Source organism: Vanellus vanellus (assembly GCF_965231255.1).
Source record: "Vanellus vanellus genome assembly, chromosome: 7".
NCBI lineage: Eukaryota > Metazoa > Chordata > Aves > Charadriiformes > Charadriidae > Vanellus > Vanellus vanellus.
Window position 1 is genome coordinate 29,233,548 of NC_138912.1, and position 21,416 is coordinate 29,254,963.

General features: G+C 39.5%; 1 protein-coding gene across 1 annotated transcript in view; it reads left to right on the forward strand.

The window, feature by feature from the left end:
- Window positions 1-7,488: 7,488 nt before the first annotated feature.
- The window catches only part of SH2D4B (SH2 domain containing 4B), a gene marked incomplete at both ends in the record, with an annotated part of 67,103 nt that continues 53,175 nt past the window's right edge, over window positions 7,489-21,416 (forward strand). The window contains one exon of the mRNA XM_082486752.1: window positions 7,489-7,672. Within this exon, the coding sequence (XP_082342878.1) occupies window positions 7,489-7,672 (184 nt within the window). The remainder of the gene's footprint in view (window positions 7,673-21,416) is intronic.

Here is a 21,416-nt window from a genome sequence, read left to right on the forward strand (position 1 = left end):
CTATGTCCCTACAGACACTTAGTGAGCTGTGATCGCTTCCTAAGTAGAGCCTGCTGCCTGCCAACCAAGCGTGCCCCGTTTGGAGCTGAGGGGCTGACCTGAAGAGCTTGACTACTGTTTTGTAAATAAGATATATACCAATTGAATTAGACAGCACAGTCCAAGTGAGAGGATGGTGGAGCACCGAGAGCTGTTTTAGTTAACTGCAGTGTGTGTGTGTGTGTGTTTTGCCTTCTTTTTCTGCCCTTCCCCTGCGAAGTATCTCTCTACAGTGCTTGGCTTTTGGGATACTCGTTGCTTGCAAGCCTGTGTACCATCTTTTCTCAGATGAGCTCTCTCCAGGAAGCTTGACTTTTTTCTGTTTGGTTTACTTTACTAGCTTTCACTCAGAATTGTTTTAATGGTGGGTTTCATTCCCCATTTGAAAAATTATGATGAGACTTGCCAGCTCTTTGATGTATCTGGCTTTTTGTGAGTGTATTAATAGCAATAAACGTCAAGTATGTAATGTTCTAGTTTGGGTTGCATCCATGTCTATTACTACAGAGGTATTAAAATTAAAACAAGTCTAAACTTAAAGTTGACAAACTTGTATACCTCAGACCTTTGTAAAGTAGGTCAAAATTTCGAATATCTACTATCAACTTGAAGAAAAATTGGAGTGATGCTCTTTCTACCCAGCTTCCCAAATCTCTGATAAATTCTGCTGAACCATGAAGGCATTACAGTCTCCAGTGTAATCGTGTGTACAACAGCTGTAGCACAGAACACAAAGGGATAGACCTGAAGTAATCTTGCTGGGAAGGATTGCCACGCCACCAGGCAAAAATAATCACTGCTGTGACTTCTTCTGAAGGGCAAGTAATGTTGCAGGGTACAGAATTAACCTTGGGAGAGTAGAGTAATGACAGATTGCTTTATTGTCTGCATCCCTGGACTTCAAATACTACTGTCTCTGGGTTAGTGTCTGTCCCTTTTCTTTTCCTCTTGTCAGTGCTATCTATGTTTGGGATTGTTGGATTTCTGTGGGGGTCTGAGGAGTAACAGATTTGAATTTTGGGGGGGGGGGAAAAAAAGACAAAAACCCCACAGCTATCTGATGACACTCCTGCCACTGTAAATCATCATTGCACATTTAAAATCTCAAGTTGGCATCGCTTCACTTACAGCTATATTACTGACAGCGTGATAAGACATCTCTTCTCATTAATTGGTTTGTAGCTCTTCTGCTGCATTTAATTTCTTTAAGATGAAGTTTTAATCTAACTATTTCATTCCTATTTTGCTATACAGACCTCAAGTTTTTCGGTTTTTATTGTTTGTTTGTTTGTTTGTGTTTTTTTAATTATGGCAGTGCCTCGTAGAAATATGAGTCTTGAACCAGTACAGAGAAGATGACAAACACGCAAAGTCAGTCCATGCTCTAAAACACTTCATAGTCTGATTTACTGATACTACTGCTGTGTGGAAAAGGAAGGTCTGGAAAAACATATACTCATTCTTGCTCTATGTGATAGTTTGTAATGGAATAGCAGCTTCAGGGAAATGATCGTTCTGATCCAGCTGCAGATTGTGCTGTTGAGGAGCTCGATTTTAGCCCTTAGAGGGAGCCACAGACTTGACTATGGAAATGGAGGAGAAACGGGAGGTTTTGTTACATCCATCTGTGATAGAGGAGGTGGGGAGGGGAAGGTTCTCAATTGGTTTAGTTTTTTCTAGTTTTTAATTGACAGCAATGTGCAAATTAGACACAAGATGGTTTGTTATGGTGAGTGCCCTAATGTATTTGCTTTTCTAGTGACAGATTTGTGGGGTTTAGAACACCTCAAACAAATGTTAATCTTACCTTTCCCCTTTCACGTTTTCAGCTCCCACCCACGCTATTCAATTCCAGATTCCACTGTTCTCCTTTTGATGCTGACACAGCAGGTCTTGATAAATTCAGATGCTGTACACTGCTTCCACTTAGAAAATGAAAAATATGAAAAAAGGCACAAACCACAAAAAAAAATTATTAAGGCTACGGAGTTCACAGTCTGGAAAACATAAGATTGCCACATTTTCTGTTTATTGGTTTTTTTTCTCAATTGTATCCCTTTAAGGAGACAGGTGCATTACCTCCCCCTCCCCCCCCCCCCCCCCCCCCCTTCCCTGTAATATGCAGGTTGTAGGAGAATATTTTTATGTAAATGACATGGCTAAAGTAGGTTATATGGCTGTGACACAAAATCCAAATGAAAATGCTGTTCTGCTGGCTCAGCATTCATAAGCATTACCAGTGAGCTATTTGGTTCAGGGAAAGGAGGATGCACATGCTAGGAAGAAAATGGTATGAGGAGATTTGCAAGCCTTGGCCAATTAAGCATGCCCCCTTTTCTTGAAAATGAAATGAACATGTTTTTCTGTGCCTCTTCCTCTCCCTCCCTCCCCCTTGCCCAGCAGATGAATTCTAGTGGCAGAGCTGAGGACTGCTTTGCCAGAAAGGTGCTATACCAGAGATGGGACAGAGTGTGTCTAGTTCCAGAAGATACTGTTAAAGATTAAAGGAAACTCCAAATTTAAATTTTAAAGAGCTCTGAGCTCCTTGCAGAGACTGCTACTAATTAGAGCATCAAGTTGTGTGGCAGTTATTGTAAGGTAATGACTGCCAACAAAGAACTGCATTAATAGTAATCTTTTGTGAATATGCTGTTGAGTTGTAATGGCTTTCTGTAGTGATTTTAGCTTAGCTTGGACTGTTGAACTAGGGGTGACCAAGATGGAAGAGCAATGGTGAGGTCGTTGTCCTTCTAACCTATTCAGAATACTTCCCAGGAAGGCTGGGGAGATGAGGAATAGCTGCAATCAGGAAGTGGGCACCCTCACTTCAAATTTCCCTGCTCTTCTGAGTCATTAATTCATCCATATCTTAATCAAGTCTGGGAAAGGAAGGGAAGAGAGAGAATTTTTATTTTGCAACAAAAAGTTTTATTTTATGTTTTGTCTGAGTTATCTCCTGTTCCTCAGTTTTCTGATTCTGGGTTGACTGGAACTGTGAAGCTCGTCCATCATAAAATATGAGCTAATCCTAGAAGCAGCAAGAGTTTTTAAAGTAGGTTACAGGTTTCTTCAAGGTTGCCTTTTGAGTTTTGGACTTCGTAGCTTTCCAAATTTTCTGAGAAATCAGGAGAGTTCGTGCTAATTTCTTTCTGATGGTTCAGACTGTTCATTTAGAATATTTATGGAAAGGTGAACTGTAATGAGAATCGGTACTAAGTTGAAAATCCAGTCTTGGATTTGCATAGGATACCACTGGAGACATTTCATATACAGACAACAGGTTCACTGGGATAGCCCAGACAGAAGCAGCCCTTTTATCTGCTTAATAGGACCATGTCTTCAATGAAGAGAAAAATCATTTTCTAGTAGACAGACACTTCCTCTCCTTCTGACAGGATAGATTTAGAATTGTAAATTCTGTTCTCACTTACACAAGGAAATCTGTGGTCTCTCATTTTTTCACTTTAACTATGGTGAGTGTTTTCTTTGATTTTTTTTTTTTTTTTTTTTTTGACTGTCAGACATTTATCGTATCAGAATCTGTTAATTTTTACCTGAGATCATTCTAGATATTGTCATTCATAGAGGAATAGGGCGTTTAGCTTTCTCTTAGTGAAGAGGGTGAGCAGGAAGCAAAACTGCACAGATGCCTGTGTCTTGCTGGTCACCCTGACCCCCTGTGTGTTATAGGAGTGGGCTGTGAAAACGGTCTACTTTTAAAGATCACTAAAGGCCAGATATGTTTAGCCTGGAGAAAAGGAGGCTCAAGGGAGACCTTATCACTCTCTACAACTACGTGAAAGGAGGTTACCGCCTTGTTGATTGTTGGTTTAGTGGTGGTTTTGGCAGTGTTAGGTTGATGGTTGGACTTGATGATCTTAAAGGTCCCTTCCAACCTAGATGATTCTATGAGGAGGGCATTAATATCTAAAATGGAGCCTCCCACAGGAAGACAAGTGATACAGAAAGGAAATGTTTTTACACAAATATTCTTTCATTGTGCATAGTGGGTCACAGCTAGGAAGGCTCGTACGTTTGGACTGCCAGCTGAGGAAACTGGCTTCTCAAGAAGCTTCATCATGGTGGGCAGGAAAGCAAGTGGAGAGGCTTGGAAATAAACTGGACTGGAAAAAGAATGAGGGGGAGAATTTTCCTGCAGTCTGTCTTCCCCATGATGGTTATACAAAGATGCAGATGACTATATTTTGCATAGTCAGTTTTTTTGTTCTTTGCAGTGTGTTTGGGGTCATTCTGCCTGTATCAGAGAGGTCATTTAATTGTTTTCTATTTGTTCTTCGTGAGTATTTATTCAGAGAGGAGAAATGTGATTCTGAAAAGATTTGTGTCAGATGCAGAAGAGATTTGAGATACTGGAATGGTGGTTAGTGACTACATTTCTTTGCCTGAGATATTTATTGCTCCTTTGCACTTCTAGTCCAATGAGGGTATATGGAAGGTGGACCTGCTGTCAAATTCTTTCATATCCTGCAAGGTGCTTAGCATAGATGGGCTGGGTGTTGCCAGGTCCTGCTGAAGGAGCTTTAGCTCCTGATGAAGCCAACAAGCTAGGCCTAGTTTGGGTCAAATACCTCATAGGCCCAAAATATTCGAAGCTTGTATTTCTGGGATCATCCACATTAGTCTTTTCTGATAAGTGGAACATCAGATGGTTTCTCAAGCATGCCTAGCATTTACTTACATGACTGAGGTTCTCTATACGTTTGGGATCTGCAGCTAGGTAGCCATCTCTCTCCTTCCATTCACTCCATTCTCAAATTGTTATCAAATCAAATGTTAATTAGTAAAGGAAAGGAAGGGACTGGCGAAAACACTTAATTCTTCCCATTGGTCCTCTTGGATTTTCCACCCCATAAAGAAACGTAAGTCTTAAAACAAACTTAGCTACCAGTGAAAGCAGAGGGAGAGTTGATGAAAACTTTCACCCGTGTGAGAGCTCGAAGACCAAATGTTCTGAGGCAGAATGACAAGAAACTGATGGCAGACTTTATGATGTATCTTTCTACTTTTCTTGGATGTTGGCTTATGTCAGATAGAGTATTTCTTTATCTTCCTTATTTCCCCTTTGCATTTGCCTAATTTTTTGGGGGGGCTTGCTGTGATCCAAAGAAGAAAAGCTACAACAGAGGAAGTTGATCAGATTCATTGCTGTGATTAGATGATAACACTTCCACATGTGACTTTTTTTTGAAAAAAAAAAAAAAAAAAAAAAATCCCACAGATTAATTCCACTTGATCATTTTGTTACCATTCTCAACATTCTCAAATATTTTCGGTGAATAATCTTCAGGCAACGGGTTGTTTGCAAAATACTCATTTCGTCTCCATGCTCTCACTGGTTTTGTTGTGTGATTGCTCATTGAACATTACCAGTAGTTGCCTGAAAATTTGTTTGTATGCTGTCTTGTATCTCTATCCTGAGCTACTTCTACAGCTAAATGCAGTTCGGAATTGTTTTTTCTTATCATGCTTAAATGCACATAATCCTTGATGAAGAGTTTGTTCTTTGTGCTGTGATAGCTTCTGTGATCAGGATTTGATTTCTGTTCTGTGAAGTCAAGTAAAATAAAATAAGAAAGATGACAAACGTGTAGAATAGTAAAACTGCTTGCCCTGAAGCCTTTGCAAAGGCGAGTCTTTTTCAATTAGTGCCAAAATGTGGAGCCACAGCTCTAATGTAATTGAATAAAAGCAGAGAAACAAAGGCCAACCTCCCTGGCTCTCCCTCTGCTATACCTGACCAAATAAAACAGAAGAAAGCAGCAGTAACAAAGTCTTTCTTACCCTAGGTTTTTTCTTGCCAAAGTGTATTTCTTAAAAAATAATAATAATAAAAAAAGCATTTAATTTTAGGAGACAAAATCTGTACATAAGAGATCCTGAATTGCAAATTAGCATGCATGTGAACTGAATTCTGTAAAGCCCAAAGATGATGGATTCTGAAATTTTTTTCAGCTGAAGGCATCATTCGAGTATAATCTTTGGATACATGCTTCTAGGTGATGCAGTATCTTCTCTTGAATTTTAGTTTAAATCGGATGTATTTTCTGCCTAACTTAAGATGATAGTATTTTGCTTACCATAAAATAATGTTACATGAATAGATGCATTAACAGTATAGGGTTTAGAATACGAGTATCACGGCAGTCATAGAAGAGTTTGACAGATCTATAAAGCAGATTTCTTGTGAGGAAATGCAGATCTGCTTTTGCTCTTCATTCTTGTGTAAACATCATGTAGTGGGATGTGGCTCAGCCTGCAGATGTGATCTGTGTTTTGTTATGACTCAGGGTGGCCACATCTTGATTCTCCTCAGAAGGTGGCCCCCTTCCCACAAAGTGCCACCGCTCCCCAGAAGAGCTGGGTCCCTGCCCCGTGAAAGCTGGCTCAGGAATCCAGAGGGGTTGTTTTTTGGTGTGTTGGTTTGGGGTTTTTTTACATAATTAAGTGGCTGTTCACCCTGCTGCTAAAATAATATTATTTTACTAAATTGGGTAAAATTCTGTTAAATAGTGCAAAAGCCACAATTTGCTTGAAGAGCAACATTGTAACTTTCTCCAGTCATAAAGTGGGAAAGGAATTAACAGCAGGACTTGCATAGTCCTCATGAACTGCTGAGAACTTACTCTTCTTTAATTAATATTAATTTACTATTTATAAAGTGATAACAAGATGCTTCTGGCTTTTGTTACATCTGCTTTTAATTTTAAAAGCATTTTAATCAGTTTGCTGCATGACAATATTTGTCATCACCAGGTAAATAGGTCCTCTAATATGACCTACCCTGTTGAGACTAGTGAACAGGCTGGGCTGGGAAATAACATGCAAACTCGTTTCTCCTCTCTTATCGGAAGAGATCGGTTCCCAAAGTGACATAGATATTGTTGGTGTAGGTGATACCTTTAACCAGGACATCACTTTAAACCCCTGGGCAACACTTACAGCCTTGGGAATATATTGCTGCTGAACGGAACCACTTGAGCTGAAAGTCTGAGACTTTATCTGCATTGAATTTCCTTCTGCTCAGAGGACCAAAGCTGATGAGTTCAGTCAAGAATCCCTTATTTTTACTGGCTTGCAGTCAGGAGCCCTGAAGTGACTTTTTTTTTTTTCTCCTGGGCTTTTAATTTTTTTTTTCTTAATCTTTGTCTGTTCCTCCCCCTTCCTTTCACTTGACACCTGTCCCTACCTTTGGAGGATGAGATAAGCAGAGAACTCCATCCCTGTAAGCCTGTAAGAGACGTAGGAGCAGAATATGCCTGCACGAAGAGAACCAGAGCAAGAATCAAACCTCTCCTGGGCAGGCAGGCGTGGGAGAGCTCCTTTGCTGCAGGTTGCTTTCTGGAGTGCTGTCGGTGGGGTTTTGTCACTGTAGTGAGTATAAAAAACAATTTTTTGTTTTGTTGGTTGGTTTTTTCTTTTGGAGTCGTCATGCTGCAGCAAATTTTGCGTGATATGTATATTGACCCTGAGCTCCTGGCAGAGCTGAATGAAGAGCAAAAGCAGATCTTGTTCTACAAAATGAGAGAAGAACAGCTGAGGCGCTGGAAGGAGAGGGAAGAAAAAGCACGGATGGAGGAGACCCTGCTGAGAAAGACAGCGAGGCGCAAACAGAGTAAGATTTGTGACCTCCTCCTGTACTTAAGAGCTGGGGATGGTGGGCATGCAACTGGCTATGGTGAAGCATGTGTCTGGAAGATTACAAGGAAGGGCACCAGCTGTGCCCACGGGCAAAAAGATGGTCTGGGGCTGCAAAAGCACCAAGTTCCTGCTTCATGTTTCTCAAGGCTAGTTCTTTCTCCAGGGGAATAGTGTAGAGCGGGAGTAAGGGGAATTGTTTTGAAGTTCCTCTTTCAGTCAGGAGTCACTGCTCCTATTCTCTCTGTGGTAACAGATATACCATGACTAAGTTTCCCCTCCACTCCTAAGGCTTTTTTCTTCACCTACCATCCCCACCCCTTCCCCTCAGTCACGCTAAAGGCAGTCTTGCCTGTGCTGTTGAGGTTTCTTGACTTGGCATTTTAAATGGTTTGAAGTGGCTGGAGTAGGAGATAAATTAATGAATTGAACTTGTTATGAAGGGATGTTTGTGAATAAGATGTGAGATGAGAACAGCCATACCATATGAGACTACATTTCCAGCTGTTCTAGTAAACACTTTCCAAAAGATTATGTCTAGCAAATAGGAATAGTGGGGCGAGCATGTGGAAAAAAAAAACAAACAAACAACAACAAAAAAAAAAAAACCAAAAAAAACCCCAACAAACAACCAACCACCAAAGAAACAAACAACCCCTCACCGAAAACCAAAAAAAAAAAAAACCCACAAAAAAAACCCCAAACAAAAAAAAAAAAACAACAACCAAAACTAAAAAGAGAAAAAAAGAAATCAGAAATGGTTGTCATGCAATATGTAGTTAAACTGAAGCTCCTTCCACAGCTTGTTATGGTGTTCTGGATGCTAAATGTGTCTGTTGCCTTAAAAAGCAAATAAGCAAAATCATGGAAGAAAACACCAAAAAAGAACTTCTTCAAATGTCATTTCCAAGTGTCTGGTCTTGGGTCCAAGTAGTTTGGAATAAACAGAAATACTTATTTCCTTGCTCTCTTCTCTGAACCAGTGGCTTCCAACTCTTTCCCCATTCACAGGATGAAGTTGTTAGGCTGATGCAAGATAGAAAAAAATTTTGTCTTGGAAATGTAGTTGCATTGATTCCTCACTCAACAGGAAATGTCACAGAGATATGTCAAACACTCATTTCCTTGTGAAATACCAAAGATCTTATTCTGTCTTTACATCTATCAAAACTTGAATATTCAAAATTTCTAATAATTTTGGGTTGCTGATTTTGAGAAAGCACTCTAAGAGCTAAGCGACTCTGAAGTTAGTGTTAAGAATGTTGCTCTTCTTAACACACCCATGGTAGAAAGCTTTGCTTGGAGCACCTCAGTACGGATAAATTATTAGATTCAATTGTCGGACTTCTTAAAATGTTTAGAGCCTCTGAACCCTACAAAGTGCCCATTAAATAGTTAACTATTCAAAGACTATTACTAAAGAAATGTGTTTCAAAGCAAAACTAGTTTCTGAGACTCACTTCAAGCAAAGGCCTTTATGAAATGACTCTAGAGTAAGTTACAATGGTAGCCTTAAATTAAAGGGGGAATGTTCAGAACAGCCGAATCAGCTGTAATAGGAGTTTAAAAAGGCGACACTGGAAAACCTCGTTCTGTTTAATTTCTGTTTTCTTCATGTTAGTGTTACTGCGAAGGGCCCTCTCCTAAGAGGGATGGTGTCAAAATAGCTTCTCTTGTACAGCACAAAAACCTTGTTCGTTATGATTGATTTGTAGCTGAGAAAAAAATTAAAAATGCAGTTCAGCTCCACATAACAAAAAAACATTGTATCATTGAGATAATATGTATTATGCTCATTCGTTGAGGAAGACAGGTGCAGAAAAACCTAACTGCAAAAATATTTGTGATGATTTGTCACAGTGTTGACACCTAAATTTCCATATATAAATTATACATTAAACCTGCTCAGCTTCCTACTAGAGGAGACCATTTTCTGGGTAATTAATTTTCTGATTTATAAGAATAAGAGAAAGGAGAGCAGCAGAGTGACCTATAGATTATATTTGCTCTGACAAAAGTATTCGCAAATACACATGGAGTTAAGTTTCATGATAGCCCATTTCCATTTTACCTTCTTAAATTACCAGTTTAAGGTATTCCTTAGGTTTGACATGTGCCCACTGTTAGAAACTTTCTACTTCCTTCAGAACTGTACTAAAGAACTGATCTTACCGATCTTTTTGTAGAGAGAACCATTGGAATTAGATTTGCAAGTCAGGCATTTGGTTCCACTGAAAATATATATTTGGACTTCCATGAACTGATGTGGGCCAGAGTTGCAAAAGATAACTTCCATCATTCAGGCATGACGGTCATTAACTATACAGATATTTGTAACTGATTTCTGCTGTACAGCTGCATGATATGGTGGTAAATGTTCTCATAGTGGAGTTAGTTTCTTGTTTAAAAAAATAAAAAAAAAAGTGAAAAAAGTAAACCAGAAATTATGGCTGTAAGATAGGAATTGCTGTGCAATATTTTTGCCTATATGACATAATGGGTCAGAGTAGATGACTGTAATAATCATTTCTTATCTTAAAATATGTGATTTTTTTTTTTTTTTTAAAGACATTTGGCATCAACGTTTTTTGGACCTTGAAGCTGCTTAGTTTTCAGTTTCCATTGATGTATAAGGGAATTTGCAAACATTCTTCCCCTGCTACACAGCGTAAAACTGGGGGAATTTTTATTCCTGTTTAAAATTACTGGCTACCAGGAAATACAGAGCTACCACAACTACATGTTCTTTATTCCTTTGAAACTGAGGGATTTGAGCAGTTTCATCTGCAAGGTTTTGTTTTTAACTCTAATGCATGACACAGGTTTTAAGTTTATGTTATTTTGTTGAAGCCAAGAGTTACTCTGGCTTTATAGAGATCGTTGTAGCCTGACATATAGTAGAAAACAGAGGTGAGATTTTAATTGTGCTGGGTTTCTGAAATTTTCTTGTTGACAGAAAAATGTATGTGGTGTTTGTGAATACAACATAACATTTGCATAACATTTTTTACTCATTTAATCAGAATTATCTTCATAGGACTACCTTTCAAATCCTTCTGTTTTCCTCATAGTTTGAATAGCTACATGTGAAAACTTTGCCCCATCTCTTTGGGATGAGATAGGGTGAGATAGAACAAAAGGAATTAACGACAATGGGCACTTCTCTAATTAAAAATGCTCCTAATAGTGCTTGGGCTTGATCTGGAGTTGTATACCTCAATTGGTAAAATTCTCCATCAATTTAAGAGTCTACCTGCAACAGTACATATGAGCCCAGCAGCATAGCAAAAAGGGTGGATTTTTTGAAACAGGGCAGTGATAGTGAATCCAATTTTGATTCTCTACAGACTTGAGGATGAAGGGTTCTTGTGCAAGGTGTAGAAGTGTTGTTTTACAGAAACCACAAGTACAGAGTTGTCATATACGGGTCAGATTGACCTTATGCTAGAGTTAGAATCAACAGCAGGTTTAGGAAATGCTCATCAGTGTGATCATTTTTTAATTGTGTGGAAACTCACTAGTGAAGACCCAAACTCTACAGTGATTTTTATAGGAGCACCATGGAATGCAGATTGTCCATAAATGTCCTATTCAGTACTATGAAATTTACTTCCTAGAAAACAATAGCAAGGCCAAACCATGAAATAAGATGTAAGTTGTTGAGAGTGTTTAGCAAGCCAAATAGTGTAACAGTCTATGTGTAATTAGTCTTATTCTTTTCTAAAGAAAATAATATTAGTCACCTTCAGTAAATGCTAAATTATGCCTGCTTTTCCATATGAATTGTTTGGTTTCATGTGTCTTGAGGAAAGGTTAAAATTGAAATTTCTATCAGAATGAGTCAATGTTAAAGAAATTATTTCACTTTGAGTGTGAATGAAATGCTTTCAGATTATTCAACAGTTTTCATTTCCTTTCCTTTTTAAAAACACAGATCAACGTCTAAAAGGGAGCAACGTATAAACATCACTTCACAATTAAATACTTCCTTTAGAAGACATTGAATAAACTGTTCCCATGTTTTTGCTGTTTGTACCTAGCCTACATTTGCCCACAAATAGTAGTAGAATTTGAGCATCATTTGAGTCCTGCCAGAACTGCAGCGTTTAGCGAATTTATTCAAGGTAAAAAAAGTATTTCATAGCTTTAATTAAATCACGACTGCTGGCTTGTACTGAAATAGCTTCACAAGTGAGTTGAATTCTTGGAGGTCCGTATCCAGTTCACTTACAAATTACTGCTGGGCAGATCTTTCAGGAACGTATTTTCATTGTAGCAAAATGGGTTGCCTTTTCTCATTGTACTAAAACCACTAAGGGAAGTCTCCTCAAAATTTCAGGATCCCTTTGGGATTTGCTGAGAGTTGACTGACAGGCAGCTTTGCAATTTGCAAAGAAACATATTTATTTGATTAGGCAGGAACCCTTTAACCAGTATAGCCGAGTTGGGAGTAAGCAAAGGACGCTGCCAATTTGGATTTTGACTCCGGTGCGGTGTCCAGAGCTGTCAGCGTACTCAAAATGAGATCTCAAAAACTATTGAGCGTTAGGTAGCTGAAGGACAGCCATGTGGGAGGGAAGACAGTGCTGGTCTGCTGCTGCTTATTCTGATGTTTATTTATTGTGAACTGCAGCTCATGATGTTCAGACAGGAGCTATTTGTAAACACTCCTATTTACCTGTCTTTAACAAGAGTCACTGGGAGAATATTAGGTAGGCTTATCACAGCGTGGCTAGAAAATAATTTCTTTATCTAAATGGCATTTGTGTTGGAAAATCATTAGGGAATAGATGAAGCTATTTGGAAGCAAGTATTTAAAATATCAGAGGTGGATGGTTGGAAGATACATCAGTGTCACATATGAAGGCCAGTGAGTGGGTGTGTGTTCCAGTGTGTGTATGAAGGGTGAGTGGGTGTAAATGCTGTGACATTTTTTTCTATGTTTTTGAACTCGGAAATGTATTCCTCATTTATACTAAGGCCTCTACACACCCTGGTAATGCTATGCTAAGATTTTGTTGCCTACAGAGGCGTGCTCCTGGCAGTGTTCATTGTCTCTTTCTCTCTATCATTGGATATGGGGCTAGCTAGAGACATCAGACGAGTATTTCTGAAATTTCTGGCTGTGTGTGGTCTTGAATTCTGGAGAGCAGTGTCTTTTCTATCCAATTCAGATACAACTGAAAAAGTAACAGGAGAACATTAGTGAGAACGTTAGAATAATTTTTATTAGGGGACCGAGCCAACTAATTTGAAGTACTTGGAAAAGTTTTGATGCAACATTCACCACATGTATAGCAGCTTGTGATACGAATCAGTTTTCTTAGTACTGTATACCTTGGGGCCAGAATCAGCTGCTCAGAACTTGTGCTCAGTGTGGCTGTTTACCGAGGTACAGTTAAACAGCAGCTTCTAAACTGTCTGTTCACTTCTCTGAACCTGGGGCTAGAAAGAGACCCCCAACCACCATATGACCTAAATATCTTCCAGATGGAACAAATCCAGAGGGACTTCTCTGCCTTCCTAGGATTAGCCCTAAATCTGTACTTTTTAGTCTCCTATCCTGCCCTGCAGCTGACTTCTGTGTTTTGCAGAAAAGTAAGAACAGAATATTGCTGGTACCTGGGCCTTGTTACACTGGAGGTTTCTCTTGCACGCGTGTGGCCCTCAGCGTTCCTGATGGCTGCAGCATCTGGCATCAGCCGCTTTCCGAGAGAGGCTGCCGGGTTAATTGAGCCACTGGCACTGAGAGCATTCCTGCGTTTCTCTGCGGCATTGTGTTCCTCAGCCTGTCTGGACACAGTGGTGTTAGATGGGCTTTCTTGGACATACCAGTGCTCCGGTAATGATATGAGGTTGTGACCGTCTGCAAGCTCATGAATACTTGATATGGAAAGAGAGCAGTACTGTGGCCACGGGGAGAATGGGATTCGCCCAAGCTAATTCAGTATTTCCTTGTTGATTTTGCCAGTTTTTAGCATAAACGAGTAAAACATCCAAGGACAGAGGCACCAGGTTTTGATAGCAGGATTTGGAAGACATGGGAAAACTCAATGTATTCAAGCCAGCAGTGGATTTAGCCAGATGCTGATGGTGGATTATTAATCTTCAAGTTCACTTGTGTGCCGTATTGTTAGAAAAATCTCACTGTAGTGGTATAGTTCTCCCTGCTTTTGTGCTCTTGTGTGCCTGATAAAAGGAATCAGTGCAAACCTGTCACACTGCATCAAGTACGGGGCTCTGGTGGAGAAAGTGATCCGTAGTTCCTCTGCTCATTCTGTGACAGAGAGACCTTATCCTTCTGCTTTGAGTTTCCAGCAGAACCTGAAGCAGCCGTGCAGACTTGTTTTTGTTTATTCTCCAGCAATGGGAAAACCTGGACGCTTTGTAATGGCTCTGTGTGAGAAACCGAGCCCTGTATGTAGCTTTTACTCTTTACAAGAGACAGCTGGGGTCAGGAATCAGAAATTAGTGTTATGTGCTTGACCTTTTTTTTTTTTTTTATGAAGAAAAAAAAAATCAAATGAGTGATACTGGTGTGAATGATTTTACACCTTCGACTTTGATCTGATGTGTACCTTCATTTTTATACTGTTTACAGTGAAATGGTCATTAAAACGGACAGAGGAGACTACCTCTAGATTGTACACAGAGTTAGAACAGTGTCTTTAAGAATGAGTTCTGAATGTTATCTCCCAGTTGAAAGTGGGCGAATTACAAAATTGTTAGGTGTAACAGCATGCCTCGGCCTGGGAGCCAAGAAAATATCTAGGGCGTACTAAATAGAGGCCACATAAACACTACTTTGTTTCTGTGTTTCTTTTTTTGTTGTTCTTTTTTTTTTTTTACAATAGGCATACCTATATATACATATTGCATATATACATACCGTGCGATAATGCAAACCTTCCTACCTTTGAGAGTTATGTACAGTTATCTTTGCTACATTTGTTAATTACCATAGTCTTATTTGAGTATAACTCGTTCCTCCCTTAATGTTTGCTCTATTGCAGTCACTCTTCCTTTATTTGATCCTGCAGGGGTATATTGCAGCATAATTATTTCCATGGTAACAGGCTCTAATTCCATAAACAGAAGATTGAGTTTGTTATATGATCAGGAAGCAGCTGGAGAGCTATGAAGGCTGATTTTTTTTTCAGCAATGCTGAGATCCTCAACCCTTATTGATATATTAATGTAAATCAGCTGAATTTCTTTCTCCCTTTGCAAATCCTCCTTTAAAGAGAAAGGCGTGCAACACAGTGTAGAAATTGGAGACTGTGAACTGAAGTGTTGGGGGGATGCTTGAGAAGTTCAGAATTTTTCCCTATTTTCTTGTTGTTTTAAGAATTGAAGTGACTGGGTTTTTTGAATGTATTCTTGAAAGAGACTTGTACATGGTCCTATAATCATTGGCAGGAACAGACCACAGATCTTCAGGTTATTTTGGGATTATGTTATTTTCATTTCCTTCTTCATTACCACCTAATTATTCTATATGTATTTTAATGGATTTACAGCAGTTAATGTTTGGAAAAGTGTATTCTGTCCTTTGAACAGTCTCTCAGAAACATTCACAGTAATTTCCTAGGTTTTGTCCTTAGAAACAAGTGAAATTGTGTGCGGTTTTGTGTTTCTAGTTTAAAAAACAAACAAACAAACAAGAAACAAACTTGATCTGAATAAGCTCAAGAAACTAAGAACAGCCTAAAGTTTGCATTCTCATTTTCATCCTGATCAGTGTGCTTCTAAAACGTGTCCTGCAGCTAAGGAAACTCTGGATGGAACCTCATCTACCCTACAAACTATCAAGCTTCTAGTTTAAAGAAGTCATAAAAATAATTTGCTCAGAAAGCCAAGGGTAAAATCTCATGTAGAACACATTGTGCTTAGACCAAAGTATACCAGATATCTAAACTCCAAAAGAACAAAAAAAACCCAAACCCATCCCTACAAAAACACCCAACTCCACAAGCTACAATTTATCTCTGAATGACAAAAGTAGATGAGGCTGATCAGCTTGATGTCAGCAGTGAATGCTCATGCAGCCTGTTTCAAATGCAGGATAAGTTTCAGGAGCCTGAGAGAGTAAAAAGAAAAAAAAGGAATGGTTTCTAAAGAGAGAGTTAAAGGATATTTGTATTACCACAAAGCGTTCCAGCCAGTGAGGAAGGAGAGTTCATGGCTGTTGCAGAGGTCTTTAGCTTCCAAGCAGGAGAACTATGGTAGGAAGTCCAACCTCAGAGAAACAAGACTGCTCATGGAAATAGCAGACTCCTTTGAGAAAGTTTAAGCAGAATTTGAATGCCATTCCATGTTTCTGAGATTATAACTCAGTGTGTCCTGGTTTGAGATACAACAGGACCAATTTTGTTCAGGAACTTTGCTTCTTAGCTGGGCCCTTCTAACTAGTGAAATTAACAGGGTATTGTGCGGACACTGTTCACTCAGAGTGATAAGACCAATTGTTTATAGCTGATGCCCAGGCATGGTACGCAGAGAGGCTCTTGCTCATACTTACTGCTCTAACACCCAAGGCCAGTGAACTTTGTTACTTGCCCCGTTGGAGGGTCGAAAGTGGAAAAGCGTAGAGGGGTCCCATCTGTGGAGAGGAGCGGACAGAATAGGTGACCCAAAACTGACCAACAGGGTATTCCATCCCATCTGCCTCATGCTCAGTATAAAGCTGAGGGATCAAAGAAACAGCCTCTTTCTCCAATGGCTGGCGTCCGCAGAGGACTCTGTTTGTCTACCTTTGATCCCAATCCTGAACCCAGATCCGTAATCCAGTTCCTGTCTGTCACTGAGTCCAGTCTGGGACTTTCCTAGTGCCAGCCGGTGATGTGATCAACATCCTGGGAGCTTGATACGGTTTTGTATATATTTCATTATTTTCTTTTTATTTTATTATTAATATTTCATTAAAGTAGTTTAGTTCCTTCTAAACTCATTAAGTCTTTCTCTTTTTGCAGAGAGATAGGCGGGAGCATCTGTCTATCACCCAGTGGCCAGTTTGACACAAACCATGACACAGTGATCTTCTGATTTTCTGAATTTACACTTGACAGAGCCTGTAATATTCCCTATGACAGAAAAGCAGTCGGGGTTGCTTGGTGCTCTCATTTTGCTGGACTAAGCAGGCAGACTGTGGCTAAGTGGCAGCACAGCTGGGAGACTTGACACCAAATCAGGCCTCTAATGGTCCTTGGAGTAAATGGTCCCTTGTAAACACTGGAGATGGCTCACAAATGGGAATTGTCAGGGATGCTTTAACACAGTGACGAACAAGCTTGGAGGAAGCTGACTCCAATAGTATTCCATTTGTTCTGATTACTGTTATTTTTAAAGCACTTTTAATTAGAAACGTGCATGAAAATGAAGCCAGATATAACCCAAAACTGTCATTAAAAAAACAAAAACAAACCGCCAAACCCAAACAACCACCCCCCAGACCCAATCTGTGGTTCAGGTCCTCTGTGCCAATTAGCAGAAGCAACGAAAGGCCCACTTCTCCTGTGTGTAACTCCGTTTGTTTTAAGCCTGAGTCACAGTGTGGGAGCGTGAGCTGACTGGAACTGTAGCCTGATTTAGCTGGAGCATTGCGTGCAGCCAGGATTCCCCCTCCCATGCACCTTCAGGTGCTGCTTTCTCCCTCTCCCAAGGTGGCTGGCAGTTCCTGTTTTTTGGTAGTACTCAGCCGTGGCAGCAGTGATGCCGTGCCCACACCAGGGACTTCCTGAGGGTGGCACAAAGGCCAAGGGCAGCCTGTGGTGCCGAACAACCCAACTCATGGTTGCACTCCAGCGCTCTGTGTGTATGAGATTAGTAGTGCTGCTGATAAAGACTAATAAGGTGAGATTTAGGCTCTGTTGCTCTCTAGGGCATGGTTTTATACTTTCATCGCTGTTACAGAATTGAATGCATAAATACAAACAAATAGAGACCGTGATCTGGTATTATTTTTGATTGTGTGTGTTTGTATAAGCTAATTGGTGTTGCTCTTGGTTCAGGCTGTAGGTTTGCAAGAACATTTTCACTGATCCTGTTGTGCTGCAAATTTGGGATACCTGAGTTTGCATTTGTCTGGAGTAAGGAGCAATATCCAGAAACCGGTTTACTGGTCTCAAAGCAGCGTAAATACAGGTTTAGTGGAACTCCATGCGAGATACTAATTCATGGAGGAGCTACAGATGAAAAGAACTGCAAGAATTAATGTTGCCTTCTTGCGGTGCTACAGAGTACTTTTAGACAAAATGTGGTAGATTATTACAGCTGATAAGTTGTTGGTCTGAAGAGCAGAGATGGAGAAGACTAGGTAAATTATTCAGTACGTTTTCCTGATAAAGCAGTGTTTGTTTCTAAACCAATTTCATATCTACTGCCCAATCCAGACTAATTTTGATGTCCACTGCTTCCTAATAGTAATTATTTGCAGCCTGCCACAGGCTCTCCAGGGAAAGAAAAGTACTTTTGTGGTCAAGGCACAAGACTGGGACTTGGGAGATTTAATTTTTATTTCCTGACTCTGCATTAGGCTTTGTGCCTGGGCTCAGAAGCTTGCTTCTGAACAGGAAACGTGAGGTACCTTTACCTCTTTCTCACCTGGACTTCCAATTTATTTAGTCAGGACCTGTCTCTTCCTTTTAGGTTTCGTTGACTTTTTCTGGTTTTGTTTTGGGGTTTTGCTTCTGTTTCATTTAGAAATAAAGTGTGTTAACGAAATATTTTATTTTGCAGAAAAAATGTAATACTTGAGAGGTATCTTAAAGCAGAAATTATTTTATTATAATAAGCCCTCAGTAGTGGCAATTCTCTGCTTGCAAAGCAGACAAAATTGGTTTCCTAAAAATATTAACGAAAATAATTTTTTGTACTTTCAGCGCAGATCTTGCAACTGGTTCTACAGTTTAAAAGTGCAAGCCCAGTACCGTTAGTTTAGAAGAGCTGACATTGACCACTATGAACCTGATTCTGCAGGCTGCAAAGGCTTTTTGTATGTCAGGAATTCTGTTTTCACAGTGTCAGACTTTCTCCCTGAGCTGCTTATTTCTCTTCTTGCACACTCATGTTTGAATGTTATTCTGTGCTAAGGAACAACCATGTTTTATGATCAGATTGTACAGTGAAGGCCATCTCCAATTTTATGGGAGTGTAGGTTTAAGGGAAGATTTGCATGGGAGCCATTTCTTGAAGTAAAATAGAAAGGGTGGTTGGATGTGAAAAGACCTTCTCTTGTTCTAAAGAAAAAGCTGAATAAAGGCATATATGCTCAAGTTGAATTGTTTTAAAATTGCACATGTGGAGATCTGTCTGTTTAGTGCCAAAGCTTAAAATTGCCAGGTTGTTTGATATTGCTGTTATTTTTCAACTTGAACTATGGATGCATCTACAGTAGTATACTGTACTGTAGTATACAGTAGTTAGTGCTGAACCAACAATATGTTATACTGAGGTTTTCAAAAGAGTTTAAACATATACTGTGTATAACTTTAGAAGAGTGATCCATTGTTTTAAAGGGAAGAAAGAGAACAATTTCTCAAGACAGGTCTCCAAATGAACTATTTTTTTTAATGGGGCTGAGTAGTAATGGGTAAGTTGTGGTTCTGAGAAATATTAATAACTCTTTGGCACAAAAAACCTGGAAAGAAGCAAAGATAAAATTTGCCTGCTTACCTGAAAAGGTTTTTTTAAATTCTCTTTCCATCTGGTAAGCCCATCAATGAGCAGAAGTAGCGAAGTTGTCTCAGAACAGTAGAAGTACTTGTTCTCTACCAATTATGATACAAATAAATTAACACGAGGTATGTTGTTTACACTGTTTTCTTTAAAGTACTAAATAAAGGGGAATAACTAGATTATCCAGATTCCTCCCTGGAAAGAGAACATGGGCCACTTTGAAAACAAAAGCTACATTGGTAATGTGGGATCAGTACTCCTGGGAAATCATTCCATACTGCTCAAGATACTTTACCATGAAATGCAATAGGTGAAAACCTTGTGGACAAATATTGATAAGGCCAGTCAGTTCTCGGCAGACGGTGTTCAAATGCTGCATCCAAAAAATACAACATAAATGTTTTGCTGACAGGAACGCAGAAATGCACAGAATAGGAACAACAATAAAATGCATTCACATTAATAACCTGAGACATAATTTGATAGACTGTGAAAGAGCAAATGCTTTTGAGAGTTATTGAAGGAAAACATTATTAGCTTAAATTTCCACCTCCCCCCCCTTTAAGTCACTACCATTAGGCCAACACTGGGAATTCGTATAAATCACATTTTCAAATTTGATATAGAATATTAGCTTTCCTTGAGAGACCTGATCTGTTAGTTGCCTTCAGTTCAGATTGTCAACACTTGCGAGTGTGGGTTGACACTGGCACTGCCTGCTGTCAACAGCCCCGTTTCATTCCCTCCTGCGGTTTTCTCTCTTCAGTCTGGGATGTCAAAAACACTTTATTGATTGTGCATCGGGAAACTTAATCTGGTTAAATGGATACTGTCCTACTGCAGAACAACAGGTAGTTGAAGGTGAGAGTAGCTAAGCGGATGCTAGAAGAGAAAGATGTAGAAAGACAGGAAGCAAAGCCATTCAAATAGGACCCGGTTTCTTTTCACTCTTATGGGAGCATCACAGAAAAACTAAGTAGGAAAATAGCAAACTGTCCATTTCTTTACATTTTCAAATGAGACAGGATACCTTTTAGAAACTATGTGGCCACACGCAATTTACTAACCTCAGTATTTGGGTAAGAGGGTGAAATCTACTGGACTGCAGTATACAGGAAGCGAGATGAGCTGCTGAGCCTTTGTGGCCTTTCTAGTCTGCGTTCTTCAAAATAAATCCATTGTCCAGCTTGGCAACGGTCTCTGTGGTGGAATCTCCTTTTGTGAATAATAGTTTCAACAGATTTGCAAGAAATAAAACATAAAAATGGATGCGTGAGGTGTTTCTACCAATTCCTTATAATGAACCTCTAAAATGAGTAAAATATCTGAGTTATACATTTAAAAGCAGAAAGAAAAGACGAAACCGCACTAAGTCAGGTAGTGTATGTGATGATGAAAATGTATTCAGATAGGATCTAGTCTAGTGCTGTCTGTAGTCAGCAGGAATGCTATAGTTGAATCTTGGACGTGAAGGTTCACCAAAAGTAGTCTCTTTCGTGAGACGACAAGAGCACACAGGCTTTTTTAGTGGTTTTAAAATCACTCTGGCAACACAGTAACTGTAGATTTTTGCATGGTGTCTTTCATGAAAACTGAACCAGAAACTTAATCCCTTTCAACTGCCTACCTGAACAGAAAAGCTTCTGCAGTGTTGAGTGGTGTGCTTGGAGTACGCAGGCTTTCTGAAACTCCTCCTTCGCACAGTGGGAGCAGGAAAGTCCTGGATTTTTTTGCAGGGGTTCCAATGAAGTCTCTGTATGCTCGACACTTGATGCATTGCTAGTACCATAATTTCATTGGCTGCAGTTGTCACTCCATCTCTTTTTCCATCCTCTTCGTTCATCCCATGCTGAGTAAAGCAAGAAAATATAACGATTGAAAAGGGATCATAATACCTAAATTCTGGGAAATGCATGTCAGAATTAATAATTCCTTATTTTTGTGGGACCGTAAGTCTTTAAAGATTGTGTGATCTGGAATGTATAAACCCTTTTTTTCCCCAGCATGGTAGATGGATTAAATCTGAAGGTTTCATCCGACTTCTT